Source organism: Colobus angolensis, unplaced genomic scaffold (assembly GCF_000951035.1).
Source record: "Colobus angolensis palliatus isolate OR3802 unplaced genomic scaffold, Cang.pa_1.0 Scaffold37, whole genome shotgun sequence".
In the NCBI taxonomy this organism is placed as follows: Eukaryota; Metazoa; Chordata; class Mammalia; order Primates; family Cercopithecidae; genus Colobus; species Colobus angolensis.
In genome coordinates, this window is record NW_012117043.1 from 7,086,746 (window position 1) to 7,105,749 (window position 19,004).

The following is a 19,004-nucleotide window of genomic DNA, read 5'->3' on the forward strand; positions in this document are numbered from 1 at the left end:
TTGCAGTGAGCTGAGATCGCGCCACTGCACTCCAGCCTGGGTGACTGAGCGAGACTCCGTCTCAAAAACAAACAAACAAAAAACACAAAGTTTTGAAAGATTGATGTTGGCTGGACGTGGTAGCTCATGCCTGTAAGCCCAGCACTTGGAGAGGCTGAGGTGGGAGGATCCCTTGGGGTCAGAAGTTTGAGACAAGACTAGGCACATGGCAAAACCCTGTCTCTACAAAAAATACAAAAATTAGCTGGATATGGTGGTGTACGCCTGTGGTTCCAAATACTCAGGAGGCTGAGGTGGGAGGATGGCTTGAGCCCTGGAGGTGGAGGTTGTAGTGAGCCAAGATCACGACACTGCACTCCAGCCTGGGTGTCAAAGCAAGATTCTTTCTAAAAAAAAAAAAAAGAAAAGAAAGTTTACTAACTGTTTTAAACAAATATAATATGATATCGTGGGGTTACTATATAGGCAGATGTTAAATATAACCACAGTAAATGGACAAGAATAGCAAAAGAGAGGGGAAGTGAAATTTTAATGTAGTAAGGTTCTCATATTTTATATGAAATAGTACAATGTGATTTATTGATTTATTTTTTAGAAATAAAGTCTTGCTATATTTCCCAGGCTGGTCTTGAACTCCTGGCCCCAAGCAATTCTCCCAACCTCGGCCTCATTGTACAATGTTAACTGTGAATAGACTGTGCTAAGTTAGAGATGCATATTGTCATCCTTAGCACAACCACCACGAATATAGTAACACAAGGAAATTTGGGAAAGTAAAACAATATGTGGAAGTTAAACAACATACTCCTAAGTAGCCAATGGATTAAATAAGAAATCACAAGGGAAATTAGAAAATAGTTTGAGATGACTGAAGATGAAAATATTCTATACCAAAACTCTGGAAATGCAGGCAAAAACATGCTTAGAAGGAAACTTATCACTCTACATACCTATATTAAAAACAAAAAGGAAAGAAAAAAAGAAGGATCTCAAATAACCTCAAATCACCAATTTCGTTGATAAAATCCAATACCCTTTCGTGACTAAAACATTCTACAAAATCAGGAAAAAAGACTTTTTTTTTTTTTTTTTTTTTTTGAGACGGAGTCTCGCTGTCGCCCAGGCTGGAGTGCAGTGGCCGGATCTCAGCTCACTGCAAGCTCCGCCTCCCGGGTTTACGCCATTCGCCTGCCTCAGCCTCCAGAGTAGCTGGGACTACAGGCGCCGGCCACCTCGCCCGGCTAGCTTTTTGTATTTTTTTAGTAGAGACGGGGTTTCACCATGTTAGCCAGGATGGTCTCGATCTCCTGACCTCGTGATCCACCCGTCTCGGCCTCCCAAAGTGCTGGGATTACAGGCTTGAGCCACCGCGCCCGGCCAACTTTCTCAACTTAATAAAGGGCACGCAGAAAAGAACAAACTAAACTCAGAGAAACAAAAGGAAAGAAATCATAAAGATTATAGTGGAAAGAAAGGAAATAGATAATAGAAAAACAATAAAGAAACTCAATAGTGTCGAAAGTTGGTTGTTTGAAAAGATTGACAAAATTGACAGAACTTTAGCTAGATAGAACGAGAATAAAAAAGAAGACTCAGATTACTAAACTCAGAAATAAAAGTTGGGGCTGGGTGCCGTGGCTCATGCCTGTAATCCCAGCACTTTGGGAGGCCGAGGCGGGTGGATCACGAGATCGGGAGTTCGAGACGAGCCTGGCCAAGATGGTGAAACCCCGTCTCTACTAAAAATACAAAAATTAGCCGGGTGTGGTGGCGCACACCTGTAGTCCCAGCTACTTGGGAGGCTGAGGCAGGAGAATCGTTTGAACCCAGGAAGTGGAGGTTGCAGTGAGCCGAGATCGTGCCATTGCACTCTAGCCTGGGTGACAAGAGCGAAACTCCGTCTAAAAAAAAAAAAAGAAGGAAAGAAAAGTCATGATATTACTACTGACCTTTCAGAAAGAAAAAATATTATAAAGGAATACTGTGAATAATTGCATACCAACAAATTAGATAACCTAGATTAAATGGACACATTCCTGGAAACTCAAATTACCAAAACCAACTTAGGACGAAATAGAAAACTTGAACAGGCCTATAACAGGTAAAGAGATTGAATAAGTAATCAAAACTCTTCCCTGAAAGAAAAGCCCAAGACCAGATAGCTTCACTGGTGAATTATGCAGACATTTAAAGAGAATTAACATCAATCCATCACAAACTCTTACAAGAAATAAAAGGATAGAGAACATCTCCCAATTCATTCCTTGAGGCCAGTGTTAGCCAAAGACATCACAAGAAAAAATTACAGAATCATATCCCTTATGAATATAGACACAAAAATTCTCTATAAAATACTAGCAAACCAAATTCAGCAATGTATAAAAAGCATTTATTCCCCATAATATCCACCATTATACACTATGACCAAGTGGGATTTATCTCAGGAGCGTGAAGTTTTTTCAACATATGAAAATCAGTACAATTACACCATATTAATAAAAGAGTAAAAACTGATAATTATCTAAATAGAGTCAGAAGAGGCATTTGACAAAATCCAACACACTTTAATGATAAATATGCTCTGTAATTTAGGAGCAGAAAATTTCTTCAACCTAATAAAGGGCATCAAAAAAAACCCATAGTTAAACGTCATACTCAGTGGTGAAAGACTAAAAAATTTTTCCCTAAGGTGAAGAATAAGACAAGGATGTTTGCTATTGCCATTTATGTTCAGCATTGTACTAGAGATTCTAGCCAGAACAATTGACCAAAAAGGAAATAAAAATAAAAATTACAAGTTACAAATAAATTAAAAAATAAAATATTGGGAAGGAGGAAGTAAAACTATTTCTACTTACAGGTGACATAATCTTATATATAGAAAATCCTAATTAATTAACACATAAAAACTATTATAGGTAATAAAGTAGTCCAGCAAAGTTGCAGGATACAAGCTCAATATACAAAAATCAATTATATTTCTATACAGTATCTGTGAACAATCTGAAAATGAATTAAGAAAACAATTCTGGCCAGGCGCGGTGGCTCACGACAGTAATCCCAGCACTTTGGAGGGCCGAGGCAGGCGTATCATCTGAGGTCGGGAGTTCGAGACCAACCTGACCAACATGGAGAAACCCCATCTCTATTAAAAAAAAAAAAATACAAAATTAGCTGGGTGTGGCGGCACATGCCTGTAATCCCAGCTACTCAGGAAGGCTGAGGCAGGAGAATCACTTGAACCCGGGAGGCAGAGGTTGTGGTGAGCCAAGATCGTGTCATTGCACTCCAGCCTGGGTAACAAGAGTGAAACTCCATCTCAAACAAACAAACAAACGAAGAAAAAAGAAAAGAAAAGAAAGCAATTATATTTACAATAGAATCAAAAAGAATATAATACTTAGGAATAAATTTAAGAAACTAAGTTCAAGAATTGTACACCACAAATTAAAAAAACTTGTTGAAAGAAATGAAAGAACTAAATAAGTGGGAAGACATCGCATGTACATAATTCTGAAGACTTAATATTGTTAAAATGGCAATACTCCTCAAATTGATCTGCATATTCAACACAATCCCCATTAAAATCTGAGCTGGAATTTTAGCAGATATTGAAGAGCTGATGTTAAAATTCAAGAGACCCAGAATAGCTAAAACAATCTTGAGAGAGAAGAACAAAATGGAAAGACTCACATTTCCTAATTTCAAAATTTATCACAAAGATATAGTAATCAAGACTGTGGTGCTGGCATAAGGAGAGACATACATAGAATACAATTGACAGTCCAGAAATAAGCCCATGCATTTAGGGAGAATTGGTTTCAGCCAGGTTGCCAAGATATTTCGACTGGGGAAAGTATAGCCTTTTCAACAAATGGTGTTGGTATAACTAGATGTAAAAGAATGAAATTGGACCCCTACCCCAAGCCATATATAAAAATTAATTCAAAGTGGATCAAAGACCTAAATGGAAGAGCTAAACTATAAATCTCATAGAAGAGGCCAGGTGTGGTGGCTCATGCCTGTAATCCCAACACTTTCGGAGGCTAAGGCAGGAGGATTGCTTGAGCCAGGAGTTTGAGACAGCCAGGGCAACATAGTGAGACCCTGTCTCTATAAAAAACTAAAACATTAGATGGATGTGGTGGCAAGTACTTGCAGTCCCAGCTACCTGGGAGGTTCAGCCCAGGAGGTTGAGGCTGTAGTGAGCTGTGATCACACTACTGCACTCCAGCCTGGGCAACAGAGCAAGACCTTGTCTCAAGAAAAAAAAAAAAGAAAAAAAGAAAAGGCACAGGATTCCAACAGACATTTTTTCCAAAGAAGATATACAAATGCGCAACATACACATGAAAGGTTGCTCTACATCATTAGTCTTTGGGAAATGCTAATCATAACCACTTCACACCCACTAGGAGGACTGTACTAAAAAAGATGGACAATAACACATGTTTCTGAGGATGTTGCAAAACGGGAACCCTCATATACTGCTAGTGAGATTATAAAATGGTACACTGGAGTTGGAAAACAGTTGGCAGTTCCTGGAAATGTTACACACACAATTACCACATGACACAGCATTTCCACTTAGGTATATATCCCCATGAGAACAGAGAACACATGTTCATACAAAACCAGAAATGTTCATAGCAGTATTATTTATAATAGTCAAAAAGTGCAAACAACCCAAATGTCCATCAACAGATGGGTGGATAAACAAAATATGTGATATATCTATGATTGTAGCTGTAAAAGGGCCAGATATTAGGTAGCCATAAAAGGGACAAATTACTGATACATGTTACAATATGGATGAACATTGAAACGTGCTCAGTGAAAGAAGCCAGGTATAAAAGAACATAATGTTTGATTCCATTTATGTGAAATGTCCAGAATAGGTAAACCCATATAGACAGAAAGTAGATTAGTCATTGCCAGGGGCTGGGATACAGAGGTGAATGGGGAGTAACTACTAAATGGGTGTAGAATTTCTTTTGGAATAATGAAAATGTTCTAGAATTAGATAGTGGTGATGGTTGTACAACCTTCTGAACATACTAAAACACAACAAATTGTACACTTAAAAATATGAATTTTATCGTATATGAATTATATCTCAATACAAAATATAACATAAAATACAAAATAATGGAAAAGGTCTGTCAGTAATGAGCCAAGTTAAAAAATAATAATAAAGGAATAATAATAATATGGCAATATTACAATCCTTTGGCAATAAATTCATTAAAGAAAATGAACATATTCCTTGAAAAATACAACTTACCAAAAACTGACACAAGAAGAAATACTCATGTGAAGTCACTCAGCCAGGAAGGTAAAAAATAAATAAAAATAAACAAAAGAAGAAACAAAAGTTCAGAATATTCCTATAACAGTTAAAAAAACTGAATTAGTAATTTAAAACCTTTTTACGAAGAAAATTCCAGGCCAAGATAGCTTTTTGTTTTGTTTTGTCTTTTTTAGGACACATGACTGTGACTCAGCCTCAGGAGGTCCTGATGTCATGTGCCCCGGGATAGCTTTAAAAGAAGAGAAAGTTAAGGACATTTCCTAGAAGGCAGAGCAAAAAAACAAAGACCAGTTCAAGAGGTTCAGAATCCATGAATTATATCAAACATTTAGGAAATAATGCCAATTTTACACAAGCTCTTTCAGAGAATAAAGAAGCAAAGAACAGTTCTCAATTCATTTTGACGAAGACAGCATGACCTTGATAGCAAATCCTGACAAAGATATTACAAGAAAATTTTAGACTACCATCCCTCATGCACACAGATGTAAACACCCTTAACAAAATACCAATAAATCAAATCCAGCAATTTATAAAACAATAATGCATCGTGCCCAAGGGGGTTTATTTCAGGAATGCATGGTTGGTTTGATGTTTCATTTGTATAATTCACCATATTGGCCAAATCAAGAAAGAAAAAAACTATGATCAGTGTTGTTTAGAAAAGTATTGATAAATTAATGAGAGTACCTCAACAACAAAATGATCATAGTTATTACGGAAAAGATAGAAACTTTGTTAGAACTCTTTACACTTATTTTATGGTTAAGAATATATTTTTATTTGTTTGTTTGCTTGTTTTAAAATTTCATCATGTGGGGGCATGGACACCATAGTCTTTTCCATATCTCAGGAATGATGATCCTAGGACTTTGTCTCTAGCCGTTTGTGTGATCATAGGTGATTTAGACTTCTCTGGTCATCTTTCAAGTGAGAAAAAGAACAGATGTCCTTCATAAAGGGTTGAGGACTGGAGCACTGGGTGTTACAACCACACTCACAATCTTACCTTAAATTCTGTGAATTGCCATTGGTAGAAATAATTGGCAGATTGTATTTGCAGAAAAAAAGTTTATTACTCCACCTAATTTTCCCAGCCTACAGATGCAGAGTGAGAATCTAATTAAGATAGCCAGCCATCTGCTGGATTAGGCCATATAGTTCCCTTTTAACTAGCTGGGTTATATTTGACTTGACAACTGTTCTACGTGGTTACTGATGATAAACACACCCTCCAGCCCTGGGGACAGACCCTGGACCTCCAAAACCCACTTAAGGATAACATTCATCATGCCCCAATCCTGCCTACATTACATAATTTACTTGTGCTTAAACAAAACAAAACAAAACAAAAAACACAAAAGAAACAAGGCCAGGCACGGTGGCTCAAGCCTGTAATCCCAGCACTTTGGGAGGACAAGGTGGGTGGGTCCTGAGGTCAGGAGTTCAAGATCAGCCTGGCCAACATGATGAAACCCCATCTCTACTAAAAATATAAAAATTAGCTTGGCATGGTGGTACGTGCCTGTAATCCCAGCTACTTGGGATGCTGAGGCAGGAGAATCGCTTGAACCCAGGAGGTGGAGGTTGCAGTGAGCTGAGATGGCACCACTGCACTCCAGCCTGGGCAAGATAGAGCGAGACTCCATCTCAAAATAAAATAAAATAAAATAAAATAAAATTGCTGTAATTTACGTGTTTTTCCTTTTCTCTCTCTCTCTTTTTCTGTTTTTTGGTGGAGTCTGACTCTGTTGCTCAGGCTGGAGTGCAGTACCACGATCTCTGCTCACTAGAACCTCCGCCTCCTGCATTCAAGTGATTCTCCTGCTTTCCTGCCTCAGCCTCCCAAGTAGCTGGGACTACAGGCACCCGCTGCCATGCCTGGCTAATTTTTGTATTTTTAGTAGAGATGGAGTTTTCACCATGTTGACCAGGCTGATCTCGAACTCCTGACCTCAAGTGATGCACCTACCTCATCCTCCCAAAGTGCTGGAATTACAGATGTAAGCCACTGTGGCTGACTCATGTGTTTTATTTTTATTCCACAACGTCCCATGAAGAAGGTATATTGGGATTCTTACTGTCCAGATGAGGAATCCATACCCCTAGCAGGACCTGACTTCTCCCCATATTCCTCTTTACTGCTTTATGTTGTTGTCTTCTTCCTGTTTTAGAAGGCAGACCCATGTTTGACTCACATCTTACTCATTTAGCACTCAGTCTGTTGCATGCCTGTTGCACAGTAGGTCTTAGTAAATATCTACTGCTTGGAATTTGATAAAGTATGGCCCTCCTATTCATCCTCATTGGTCTAACAAGCCCTTCTAAACCAATCAGCCTGGAAAGTGAATTCCACATTCTGGCATGAATCACCAGGCCACCTCACCCATGATAAATAGGTCAGAGGGGATTTCACAGTGTTTCCTGGAAACTGCTCCACTCCTCCCTTGGGAGGCAGCATTTTATGGTAGGAAACTCTTGGCTTCGGAAAGCAGATGGGCTATGTGCCAATGTCCACTCTTAGACAAGTTATTTAGTTTCTCTAAGCCTCAGTTTCCTCATCTGTGACACTTTTTTTTGATGAAATGAGATACTATGCATAGTTTTCATTTCCGATTCCCCTCATTCTTCTGTATTCCTCCTCTCTGTGCAAACAAGACGTGGGAGAGGCGCATGGTGGCTCACGCCTGTAATTTTGGCACTTTGGGAGGCTGAGGTGGGAGGGTTGCTTGAGGTCAGAAGTTCAAAATGAGCCCAGGCAACATAGAGAGACCTTGTCTCTACAAAAAAAGTTTTAAAAATTAGCTGTGTGTGGTGGCACGTGCCTGTATTCCCAGCTACTTGGGAGGCTGAAGTGGGAGGATTGCTTGATCCCAGGAGGTGGAGGCTGCAATGAGCTATGATAGTGCCACACCCTAGCCAACAGAGCAAAACCTTGTCTAAAAGAAAGAAATAAAGAAAGAGAAAAAGAAAAGAAAGAAAGAAAGAAAGAAAGAAAGAAAAGAGAAAGAAAGAAAAGAAAGAAAGAAAGAAAGAAAGAAAGAAAGAAAGAAAGAAAGAAAGAAAGAAAGAAAGAAAGAAAGAAAGGAAAAAGAATAAATAAAAGGTAAATGGTAAAAGGTTTTAGGGGAAAAGGAGCCTGCAGAGCAAGAATTAGGGGAATCAGGAGTGAGTGACAATTTGGAGGTCAGCGGTTCTGAGCTACAATCCCAGTCCTGTTTTGTATAAATTGAGACTCTCATCCCTAAAATGGACTGGCTGTCTTGCAGGGTTTATAAGGACTGTAAGAGATAACCATGTGACTTATCTGGCACACAGTAGGTACCCCATAAAGAGTAGCTATTACAAGGTAAACTAAGACATTTACCTTTTCCTCATTTTGCTACCCACTCTCTCCCCAAAGCAAACTCCAACTAATTCCTTCCAAAACACCATCTTTCTCTTTGCCACCAGCCACCCCCCACCCCCGGCCTTTTTTTTTTTTTGAGACAAGACTCGCTCTGTTGCCCAGGCTGGATGGAGTGCAGTGGCACCATCTCCACTCACCGCACGCTCCATCCCATTGCATTCTCCTGCTTCAGCCTCCTCTGTAGCTGGGACTACAGGCACCCGCCACCACGCCTGGCTAATTTTTTTGTATTTTTAGTAGAGACGGGGTTTCACAGTTTTTGCCAGCATGGTCTCGATCTCTTGACCTCGTGATCCACCCGCCTCGGCCTCCCAAAGTGCTGGGATTACAGGCGTGAGCCACCGCGCCCGGCCAATCCCCACCTCTTTTGAACACTTCTACTCTCCAGTCCACCCATACGTCCTGCAGTCAAGCCAGAGGAGGGAAAACAGAGCAAAAGAAAATATTAAAGGAAGTAACTTTAAATCAGTAACTTTGAGAAAAATATTTAAGTTCCAATATTGTGTGTGTGTGTGTGTGTGTGTGTGCGTGAGAGAGAGAGAGAGAGAGAGAGAGAGAGAGAGAGAGAGAGAGAGAGAGACAGAGAGACAGAGAGAAGGAGAGAGAAGGCCTTTGTTAAACTGGGTAACTCCAAATCCCAGGAAAGTAGAAATGGGAATTTTTATAAAAGCATGAGGTATCAGTAGAATGGAAATAAATCACCAGGTTTAAATGTGAGTGTGTGACTATGGGCTCCAGTCTTCAGGGACTGTATGTTCGCATGTCCCAGTCCGGGACGAGGAAAGAGGAAGGATTAAAAAAAGAAGAAGAAAAAAAGCATTGTGGTTTAACAGTTCCTACAGGTTTCCTTTTTTTTTTTTTTTTTTGCTTTTTTAAAAGCTTGCCCCATAGCGATGGGAACACCTCTGGTCTCAGATGAGTGCTGGGAAGGAGGGGACTTGCTCCGGGCGCAAGTTTGCGCGGAAGCGCGACTGGACCTGGGCTCTGAATCTGGGGGTCCGGGGTTCTGCACCCAGTCGTCAGCTTCCTCATCCGCAGAGTGGCCCCCAGAAGCCTCCAGGTGGTCGCGAGGGTGCTCTAAGGGTCGGCCAGGGGCTAAGGCCGAGCCCGGCGTCCCGCGCCCAGCCCGCGGGAGCTCTCGAGGCTCGCAGCGCGGCCGACCTGCGCCAGTTCGTGGGCGACTGGCACTTCAGTGCCCGCAGGCTCCCGAGGGTACCTCGCGAGGCCCGCCCAGTCCTCCGCGCCCGCCCCTCCGCGCCCCACGTGACTTCCTGACGGCTGCAGGGACTGCCCTTCCCGGGCTAGGTTTCGTTTCCTCGGCAGCCTCGGAGCGCGGTTGCAGTAGTCGCGTCCCGACCCCTGGGAGCACCATGGCACAGCTGTGCCCCCTGGCCGAGGAGCTGTCGTGCTCCATCTGCCTGGAGCCCTTCAAGGAGCCGGTCACCACTCCGTGCGGCCACAACTTCTGCGGGTCGTGCCTGAACGAGACGTGGGCCGTCCAGGGCGCCCCATACTTGTGCCCGCAGTGCCGCGCCGTTTACCAGGCGCGACCACAGCTGCACAAGAACACTGTGCTGTGCAACGTGGTGGAGCAGTTCCTGCAGGCCGAGCTGGCCCGGGAGCCACCCGCCGACGGCTGGACGCCGCCCGCCCGCGCCTCTGCACCCAGCCTGGGTGCCCAGGTGGCTTGCGACCACTGCCTGAAGGAGGCCGCCGTGAAGACATGCTTGGTGTGCATGGCCTCCTTCTGTCAGGAGCACCTGCAGCCGCACTTCGACAGCCCCGCCTTCCAGGACCACCCGCTGCAGTCTCCCGTTCGCGACCTGTTGCGCCGCAAATGTTCCCAGCACAACCGGCTGCGGGAATTTTTCTGCCCCGAGCACGGCGAGTGCATCTGCCACATCTGCCTGGTGGAGCATAAGTCCTGCTCTCCCGCGTCCCTGAGCCAGGCCAGCGCCAACCTGGAGGTAAGGAACGGCCCGGGAGGGCGCAGAGGGCAGCCTGGGCCTACTAGGTGATGCAGAGGGGCCACCGGGGGCCTCTCTGCCACACTCTGGACGCCCTGGGGGAGATGGGCCTGAATTCGAGACCGGGGCATCTCCAGTGTCAGACTAGAAAGGGGCTGGGAGATTATATAGTCCTCTGCCATCATCCATGAAGACAGGTTAGGTTGCTTGCCATAAGCCTGTCTTTGTCTGATGGTGTTTATTTTTATTTTTTTGAGACAGGGTCTCATCCCTCTCACCCAAGCTGGAGTGCAGTGGCAGAATCACAGCGCACTGCAGCCTTGACTTCCCGGACTTAAGGGATCCTCCTACCTTAGCCTCAAGAGTAGCTGGGACCACAGGGTCGCTAATTTTTTTACGTTTTTGTAGAGATGAGGTTTCGCCATGTTGCCCAGGCTGGTCTCAAATTCCTGAGCTCAAGCGATCTGCCCACCTCTACCTCCTAAAGCGCTAGGATTAAAGGCGTGAGCCACTGCGCCCCACCATCTGATGGTGTTTAGTAGAGGGTTTTGAATGTCAACTGTGGACCTTGGAGGTAACCTCTGTTCCCTCACGAAGTCCTGGTGGCACCCAGGAGGTGGATATGATTTAGTTTCATTTTACTGTTGAGGATACTGAGGTCCAGAGAAATGAACTTAGCCTGACCTAATGCAGTAAATGGCCATGCAGGCATTGCGACCCAGGTTGGTTCGATTTCATAGTTTGCATTTCTCCCCATGGACCAGCCTCATATCCAGGTCCGCAGAGTCTGGGGCACCAAACAGTCCAGGAAGCTTGAGGTCATGTAAGCAAAAGCCTTTGGTGGGCGGGAGAGTTCGTGTGATCAGGCAGGGTTGTTATTCGAGGCCTAAGAGGGAGGGTAGGGAGCCTCCCAGTAATCACTGGATCAGAACCACAGGGAGAGCCAACACTCTTGCACCATAGGGTCCTCTGTCCTGGCCGTGTGACTTTGAGCACAGGGTTTGGCCCCTGGACCTGGGTCCTAACCAGTATAGTGAAGCTGTGGGACTAGGTGGGTTCCTAAGGGCCTTTCAGGTCTGCAATGTCTTTAGCTTGTCTGGAGATCATACTTTTCCCTTGTGGACTCAAAGCAGAGGCTGAAATCAAACCATCTTTTGTTACATCAGCCTAAGATCCAAAGCATGGCCTGATGTCATTTCATTCTCACAGCACCTTCAGGGAGAACAAGACCCGTCTTCGTGTTGTCAAAGGAGACAGTAGCCTGAGCAAGGTCAGAGTGGGGGGTCTGCATCCAGCTTTGTGTAGCATATAAGCTTGGCTTTTTTTTCCCCCCTTTTAGAGACAGGGTCTTGCTGTGTTGCCTAGGCTGTTCTTGAACTTTCGGCCTCAAGGGATCCTCCCATCTCAGCCTCCTGAGTAGCTGGGACTACAGGTGTGCCACCATGCCTGGCTATAAACTTGGCTTTTTTTTTTTTTCTTTCTTTTAGAGACAGGATCTTACTCTGTCACCCAGGCTGGAGTACAGTGGGGTGATCATAGCTCACTGTAATCTCAAACTCCTGGGCTCAGGTAATCCTCTTGCCTCAGCCTCCTGAGTAGGTAGTACCACAATGTGAGGCACCACACCTGGCTAAGTTTTAAAAAATTCTTGTGTAAAGACAGGATCTCACCATGTTTCCTAGGCTGGTCTTGAACTCCTGGCCTCAGTGCTCCTCCCATCTTAGCCTCCCGAGTAGCTGGGACTACAGGTGTGCTACCACCAGGCCTGGCTGTAAAATCAGATTTTTTTTTTGAGACGGAGTCTTGCTCTGTTGCCAGGCTGGAGTGCAGTGGTGCAGTCTCAGCTCACTGCGACCTCTGCCTCCCGGGTTCAAGCAATTCTCCTGCCTCAACCTCCTGAGTAGCTGAGACTACAGGCGTGTGCCACCATGCCCAGCTAATTTTTGTATTTTTAGTAGAGACTGGGTTTCACCATATTGGCCAGGCTGGTCTCAAAGTCCTGACCTTGTGATCCACCCGCCCTGGCCTCCCAAAGTGCTGGGATTATAAGCATGAGCCACCATGCTCAGCCCATATATATACATTTTTTAATTTTTTCTTTTAGAGACAGGTTTTCACTCTGTCACCCAGGCTGGAGTACAGTGGCGTGATCATAGGTCACTATAATGTTAAACCCTGGACTCAGGTGATCCTCCTGCCTCAGCCTCCCGAGTAGCTAGGACTACAAGCGCGTGCCACCACACCCAGCTAATATTTTAAAACATTTTTTGTAGAGACGGGATCTCACTATGTTGTCCAGGCCGGTCTTGAACTCCCAACCTCAAGGGATCCTCCCACCTCAGCCTCCCAAAATGCTGGGATTACAGGCGTGAGCCAGGAGCCTGGCCTAAACTCTGCTGTTTATTCCTAACAACAGGCCTTCCTCTGCCAACGCCTGCCCTGCTGTCCTGACTTGCTGAGTCCTATAACAGGTCTGCTTTTTGAGCCCTGCTACTGCTGCCCATCACTGTTGGCAGGGCCAGTCTCAGCTGGGCAATGCCCTTGGCCTTGGGGGTTGGGTTGTCTTGGCCACTGGTATGAGCGGACTTGAGACTCTGGTGCCTCCCATGTGGAAGACCCAAGTCTCCAGTCTGTGAAGGGATCCTCAGAATTTCAAAAAGTCCTTTATCTTTGATTAGGGGATTATTGCTGCTACCAAAGTTTTTGGGTCACTTTCCTTTGGTCTGGAGTCATGTGGGCACCATTCATGATGAGGGTACTACTGCATATGTTTGATCAATGGCGCATCAAATCTTTCAAAATACAGGGCTCGGGGTGTAGTGCTATGAGCAGCTCTAGAAAATGAAGCAGTTGGCAGCCTTGGGGTGTTATGAGGTCTCTTCCTGCTCGGAGGCCAGCAAGGCCGGATGTATGTAGGCCTGGTCTTTGGCCCACACCTTATCTTGGCCACTGTTAGAGGCCAGGTCGAAGGGCAGTGTCACAGAGGTCAAGTTTGAAACATCATGAGCAGCTTGGGCTTTTCGGATTGAGTTAGTGTGGCCTTGGTCCCTGCCTCCAACCCCTACATGTGACTGTCATTGGGTTGTTCAAATCCAGATTCAAAATCAGGTTCCGCCCAGAATATCCTGGGTGGAGTTGAAGAGTCTGGAAAAGTGGAAGAGAGGGCCAGAGTATGTTGAGTCTGCTAGTTTCGGGAAGGAAATGGTTTTTTTCTGGAAATCTCCAGCATGCTCTTTTTGGACATATGTCTATGATTTTAATATTGGGATCTTAGCTGTGCCAGTTACTAGTAGTGTAGCTGGGGCAAGTCACTTAATTGTTCCATGCCTCAGTGTCTTTGTCTGTAAAGGCTGGGTAATTCCTACCTCATAGTGTTGTTCTTAGCTTTAAGTAAGTTAATACAGGAAAAGCACTAGAACAGTGCCTGGCATACAGTAAGTGCACAATAAATACTAGCTGCTCTTGTTACAGCGGTGGTGATTTGCCTTCCTGTTTCTGTGCCCCATTATTTCATCTGAGCAAAGAGGTAGGAGACTCAGATATTGGTTATGAAAATTAATAGAAATCAGATGAGTATATTAGCTTCCTTCATATACAGTTTGCCTTTGTTTCTGGAGGTGGCTAGGATTGAGCAGATTTGTGGCTGGGCTTCAGCCCCTGTGAGCTGCTTCATCTTTTTTTTTTTTTTTTTTGAGATAGGGTCTCACTTTGTCACCTAGGCTGGAGTGCAGTGATGCCATCTCGACTCAATGCAGCCTTAACCTTCCGGATTCAAGCGATCCTCCTGCCTCAGCCCCCTAAGTAGCTGGGACTACAGGTGTGCACCACCATGCCTGGCTAATTTTTGTATTTTTAGTACAGACAGGGTTTTGCCATGTTGCCCAAGCTGGTCTCGAACTCTTGAGCGCAAATGATCCACTTGCCTGGGCCTCCTAAAGTGCTAGGATTACAGTCATGAGCCACTGCGCCTGGCTGGCTGATTCATCTTCCCAGCCCTTGGTGGTCCCAGTCTACAGTGAGTCTTGGACTCTGATTTCTGTCTCCCTGCCCTGTGAAGCTGACAAAGGCTCCCAGCTTTGTTCTGGGATTGGCAGATGCCTCTGGAGTGAACATCCTTGATATCAGGCTTATCTCTCTGGGCCCCCTTCCCCCTTCTCCTGGACCCTGACTTCTTAATCCTCTGCTTGATTGGCTCTCCAGCATCTTTTAGCAGATCTCCCCCATGCCCCGTTATTTGGACTGCTTTCCTGGTTGTTTGCAGTGGGAGGACTGGTCTGAGTGGCCCCACCTGCCATTACTGAAGCAGCTGTCCCAGCTTGTTCTATTCCCGTGTGAGCCTGGCCACCTTGCTGTCTTCCTTGCCTGAGTTTCACTGGCTGTAAAATGGGTAATTAGAGAAGAAACTCATAATAATATAAGCTGACATGTAGTATGTTTTTCCTAAGATCCAGGCACTAGGCTGAGTACTTACATTGTTTCAATTAATCCTCCCAATATCCCTGTGAGCCGGGGACAGTTGCATCTATTTTGTGTCCAAGAAAACTGAGGTGAAGGACACAGTTGCACAGCTGGGAATTGGGACTGGAACCCTGGTCTGTACTGTCCTCTGAGAAGGATGAAGGGAGGTAGTAAGTATTAGAATACTTCAAAAAGCTCCAAGCAGGCAAGGCTCGGGTGACAGAACTTGGGGTGGTAAGACTTGGGTGGCGTGGAAGAGGAAGGAATCTATCCTGTGGGATAGATCCAGGGATGGCTTCTGGTGGGGCTGGGCTGAAGAGGTGCATTCTCACCCTCATTTGTTTTCCCTGCAGGCCACCCTGAGGCACAAACTAACTGTCATGTACAGTCAGATCAACGGGGCGTCGAGAGCGCTGGATGATGTGAGAAACAGGCAGCAGGATGTGCGGGTGAGTGGCAGGGCTCTCCGAGGCCAGCCCTGCCCTGTGGCTTCCCTCACCTTTCAGGCAGGACAGGCATGACTCTGACCATGACAAGGCTGGTGTTGGGTGCACTCCCAGTGTCAGGATGAAACATGAACTTTGCAAAGCATGCAGACAGCTGTGTGTCCCAGAGAGATCCTGTGCAAACCCGAACTGAAAATTACCTGTAAGCCCAACTGTGGGGGAAATCATTATAAATTAGGGTTAAAAAGTAGTAATTCAAAAAAATGATTATGATATAAAGTGGGAGAAAAAGAGGAAGCAAAAGTATATACCTCCTAGGGTTGCATTTATTTACAAAAAGGAAGTGTATTAGTTTTGTAGGGCTACTGTAACAAATTGCCACAAACTTGGTGGCTTACAACAACAGAAATGTATTCTGGCAGAGCTCTGGAGGCCAGAAGTCCAAAATCAAGATGTTGGCATGGCCACACTCCTGAAGTCTCTAGGGGAGAACCCTTCCTTGCTTCTTACAGCTTCTGGTGGTTCAGGCATTCCTTGGCTTCTGACTGCATCTCTCCAATCTCTGCCTCTGTCTTCACATATCTGTCTCTTCTTCCCTTAGTGTCTTCCATCTCCAATAAGGACCCTTGTCACTGGATTTAGGGAGCACCTGGGTAATCTAGGATGATCGAATCTCAAGATCTTTAATTGCATCTGCAAAGACCTCTTTCCTCAGTAAGATTACAGTCACAGGTTCTGGTATATGGACATGTCTTTTGGGAGCCCAGCATTCAACCCATTACGGACAGCATGGAAAGAAACTGAAAGGGAATATTATAGAAGGATCATAGTGGAAGTGTTGGAGTGGTAAATTAGGAATGGTTTTGTTCCCCCTGTTTTTCAGATTTTCAATACGTTTAAATTGCTTTTAAATGGAAAGATCAGATTTTTACCCCTTTTCAGAGCTGCAGCACCCAGTTTTATTGCAGCCGTTATGGTTTAATTAGATGAGATCTAGGTTAGAATACCAGCTCTGTCACACACTAGCTTATGTCGCTTTGGTCATGTTGACAGATCTTCGAACCTTCGTTTCCCAATTTGCACAGTGGAATCACAACTTTCTGAAGATGATTGTGAGACAAATGAAAGAATGCACGTGAAAGTACCTGTATTTGTCAGAGGGTAGGCTATACTGCTGTAACAAAGATACACCAAAATTCAGAGGCTTAAATATGATCGAAGTTTATTTTGCCAACTGACAGTCCAGACCCACACATGAGTAACCCAGACTAAGGGTTCATGTGATCATTCAGGGATTAAGGGTTCTCCCTTCTTATTACCCTACTATTCTACAAGATATTGTCCCAACCTCTTTGGCTGAAGCTGAGTTACCATTACATCTTTGTTCTAGCCTGTGAGAAAAGGGACAAAGAGGAAGTGGAGGACAACAAGCAATTTTCGGCCGGGCGCGGCAGCTCAAGCCTGTAATCCCAGCACTTTGGGAGGCCAAGACAGGTGGATCACGAGGTCAGGAGATCGAGACCATCCTGGCTAACACGGTGAAACCTCGTCTCTACTAAAAATACAAAAACTAGCCGGGCGAGGTGGCGGGCGCCTGTAGTCCCAGCTACTCGGGAGGCTGAGGCAGGAGAATGGCGCAAATCCGGGAGGCGGAGCTTGCAGTGAGCTGAGATCCGGCCACTGCACTCCAGCAAAAAAAAAAAAAACAAGCAATTTTCCTTTCCTTTACACAAGTGATACAGTGTTGCACATATCATTCCTGGGCATGGGTCATTGGAAGGAGTTTTGTCACATCACCTAGACTAGCTGCAGGGGAGGGAGGCTGGGAAATGTAGTCTGAGTAGCCACATGCTCAGATGAAACTCCAGGGCTGTTCTCTTACCAAAAGGAAAAAAGGGAAAATGAACACTGGGGGACACTTGTAGTCACATTAGAAGTCGCACAGTAAAAGATTGGCAGACAAGGCTGAGCTCACGCCTGTAATCCCAGCACTTTGGGAGGCCAAGGCGGGTGGATCATCTGAGGTCAGGAGTTCAAGACCAGCCTGGCCAACATGGTGAAACCCCATCTCTACTAAAAATACAAAAAATTAGCCGGGTATGGTGGTGCATCCCTATAGTTCCAGCTACTCGGGAAGGCGAAGCAGGAGAATCACTTGAACCTGGGAGGCAGAGGTTGCAGTGAGCTGAGGTCATGTCATTGCACTCCAGCCTGGGTGACAAGAGCGAAACTTCATCTCAAAAAAAAAAAAATTGGCGAAGAAATACTTGAATTCCTCTCTTCCAGTCTACTGTCCTTCTTGTGTGTTTTTCTCTTTGTTATGTTTGATTCTGAGCTATTGTCTTAGTCCATTTTCTGCTACTATAACAGAGTACCACAGACTGGGTATTTGCAAAGAAGAGAAGTTTATTTGGCTCAAAGTTCTAGAGGCTGAGAGGTCCAAGAGCATGCTTCCGGCATCTGGTGAGGATCATCCATGGCAGAAGGATGGAAGGCAGGAGAGCGGGACAGGAAAAAGGAGGTCAAACCCTGTGCTAAGGACATGAATCCATTCATGAGGGCAAAGCCCTCGCAATCTAATCACCTCAATGGCAATTTAGTCTCAGCATGAGCTTTGCAGGAGACATTCAAACCATAGCAGCTATTGAGGCTACCCAAGATGTGAAACAAAATTGCAGCTGCTAAAGCAGTGCTGTCCAGCAGAAATATAGTAGGAGTGCAGATGTAATTTTAAGTTAATTTGAATAGTACATGAGATTTATTTTATTTATCTATCTTTTTTAGAGACAGTTCTCACTCTGTCACCCTGTCACCCAGGCTGGAGTGTAGTGGAGCAATCATAGCTCACTGCAGCTTTGAACTCCTGGGCTCAAGTAATCCTCCTGATTCAGCCTACCCCCTTCACCCCCCACTATCTAGGAATACAGTCCATCTAATTTTTTTTTATTTTTGTAGAGAAAGGGTCTCTCTGTGTTGCCCAGGCTGGTCTTGAACTCCTGGCCTCAAGCGATCCTCCTGCCTTGGTCTCCCAAGGTGCTGGGATTATGAGCATGAATCACTGCACCTGACTGAGATTAATTTTAATATTGCAGTGTATTTAATTTGGTATATCTTAAGTATTATTCTTTCATCATATCATCAATTTAAAAGTTTTAAGGTATTTTACATTCCTTTTTTTGGTATGAAACCCTTGAAAGCCAGTATGTATTTTACACTCATGGCAAGTCTCACGTGTTTAGTAGCCACATGTAGCAAGTGGCTATGTTATTGGAAAGTGCAGTTCTAGAGCATGATATTCTCTAGAACTTTTGCAGAGCTGCATCCTGACTTTTTATTTTGTTTTGTTTGTTTCATTTTTTTATTTATTTCATTTTATTTTATTTTATTTATTTTATTTTATTATTTTATTTTAT

General features: G+C 44.5%; 1 protein-coding gene across 1 annotated transcript in view; it reads left to right on the top strand.

Annotated features, from left to right (window-relative positions):
• The first annotated feature begins 10,023 nt into the window (after positions 1 to 10,023).
• TRIM25 (tripartite motif containing 25) overlaps positions 10,024 to 19,004 on the top strand; it is a 34,252-nt gene continuing 25,271 nt past the window's right edge. The window contains exons 1-2 of the mRNA XM_011953732.1: positions 10,024 to 10,687; positions 15,499 to 15,594. Coding sequence (XP_011809122.1) covers positions 10,091 to 10,687; positions 15,499 to 15,594 — 693 coding nt within the window. The 5' untranslated portion in view covers positions 10,024 to 10,090. The remainder of the gene's footprint in view (positions 10,688 to 15,498; positions 15,595 to 19,004) is intronic.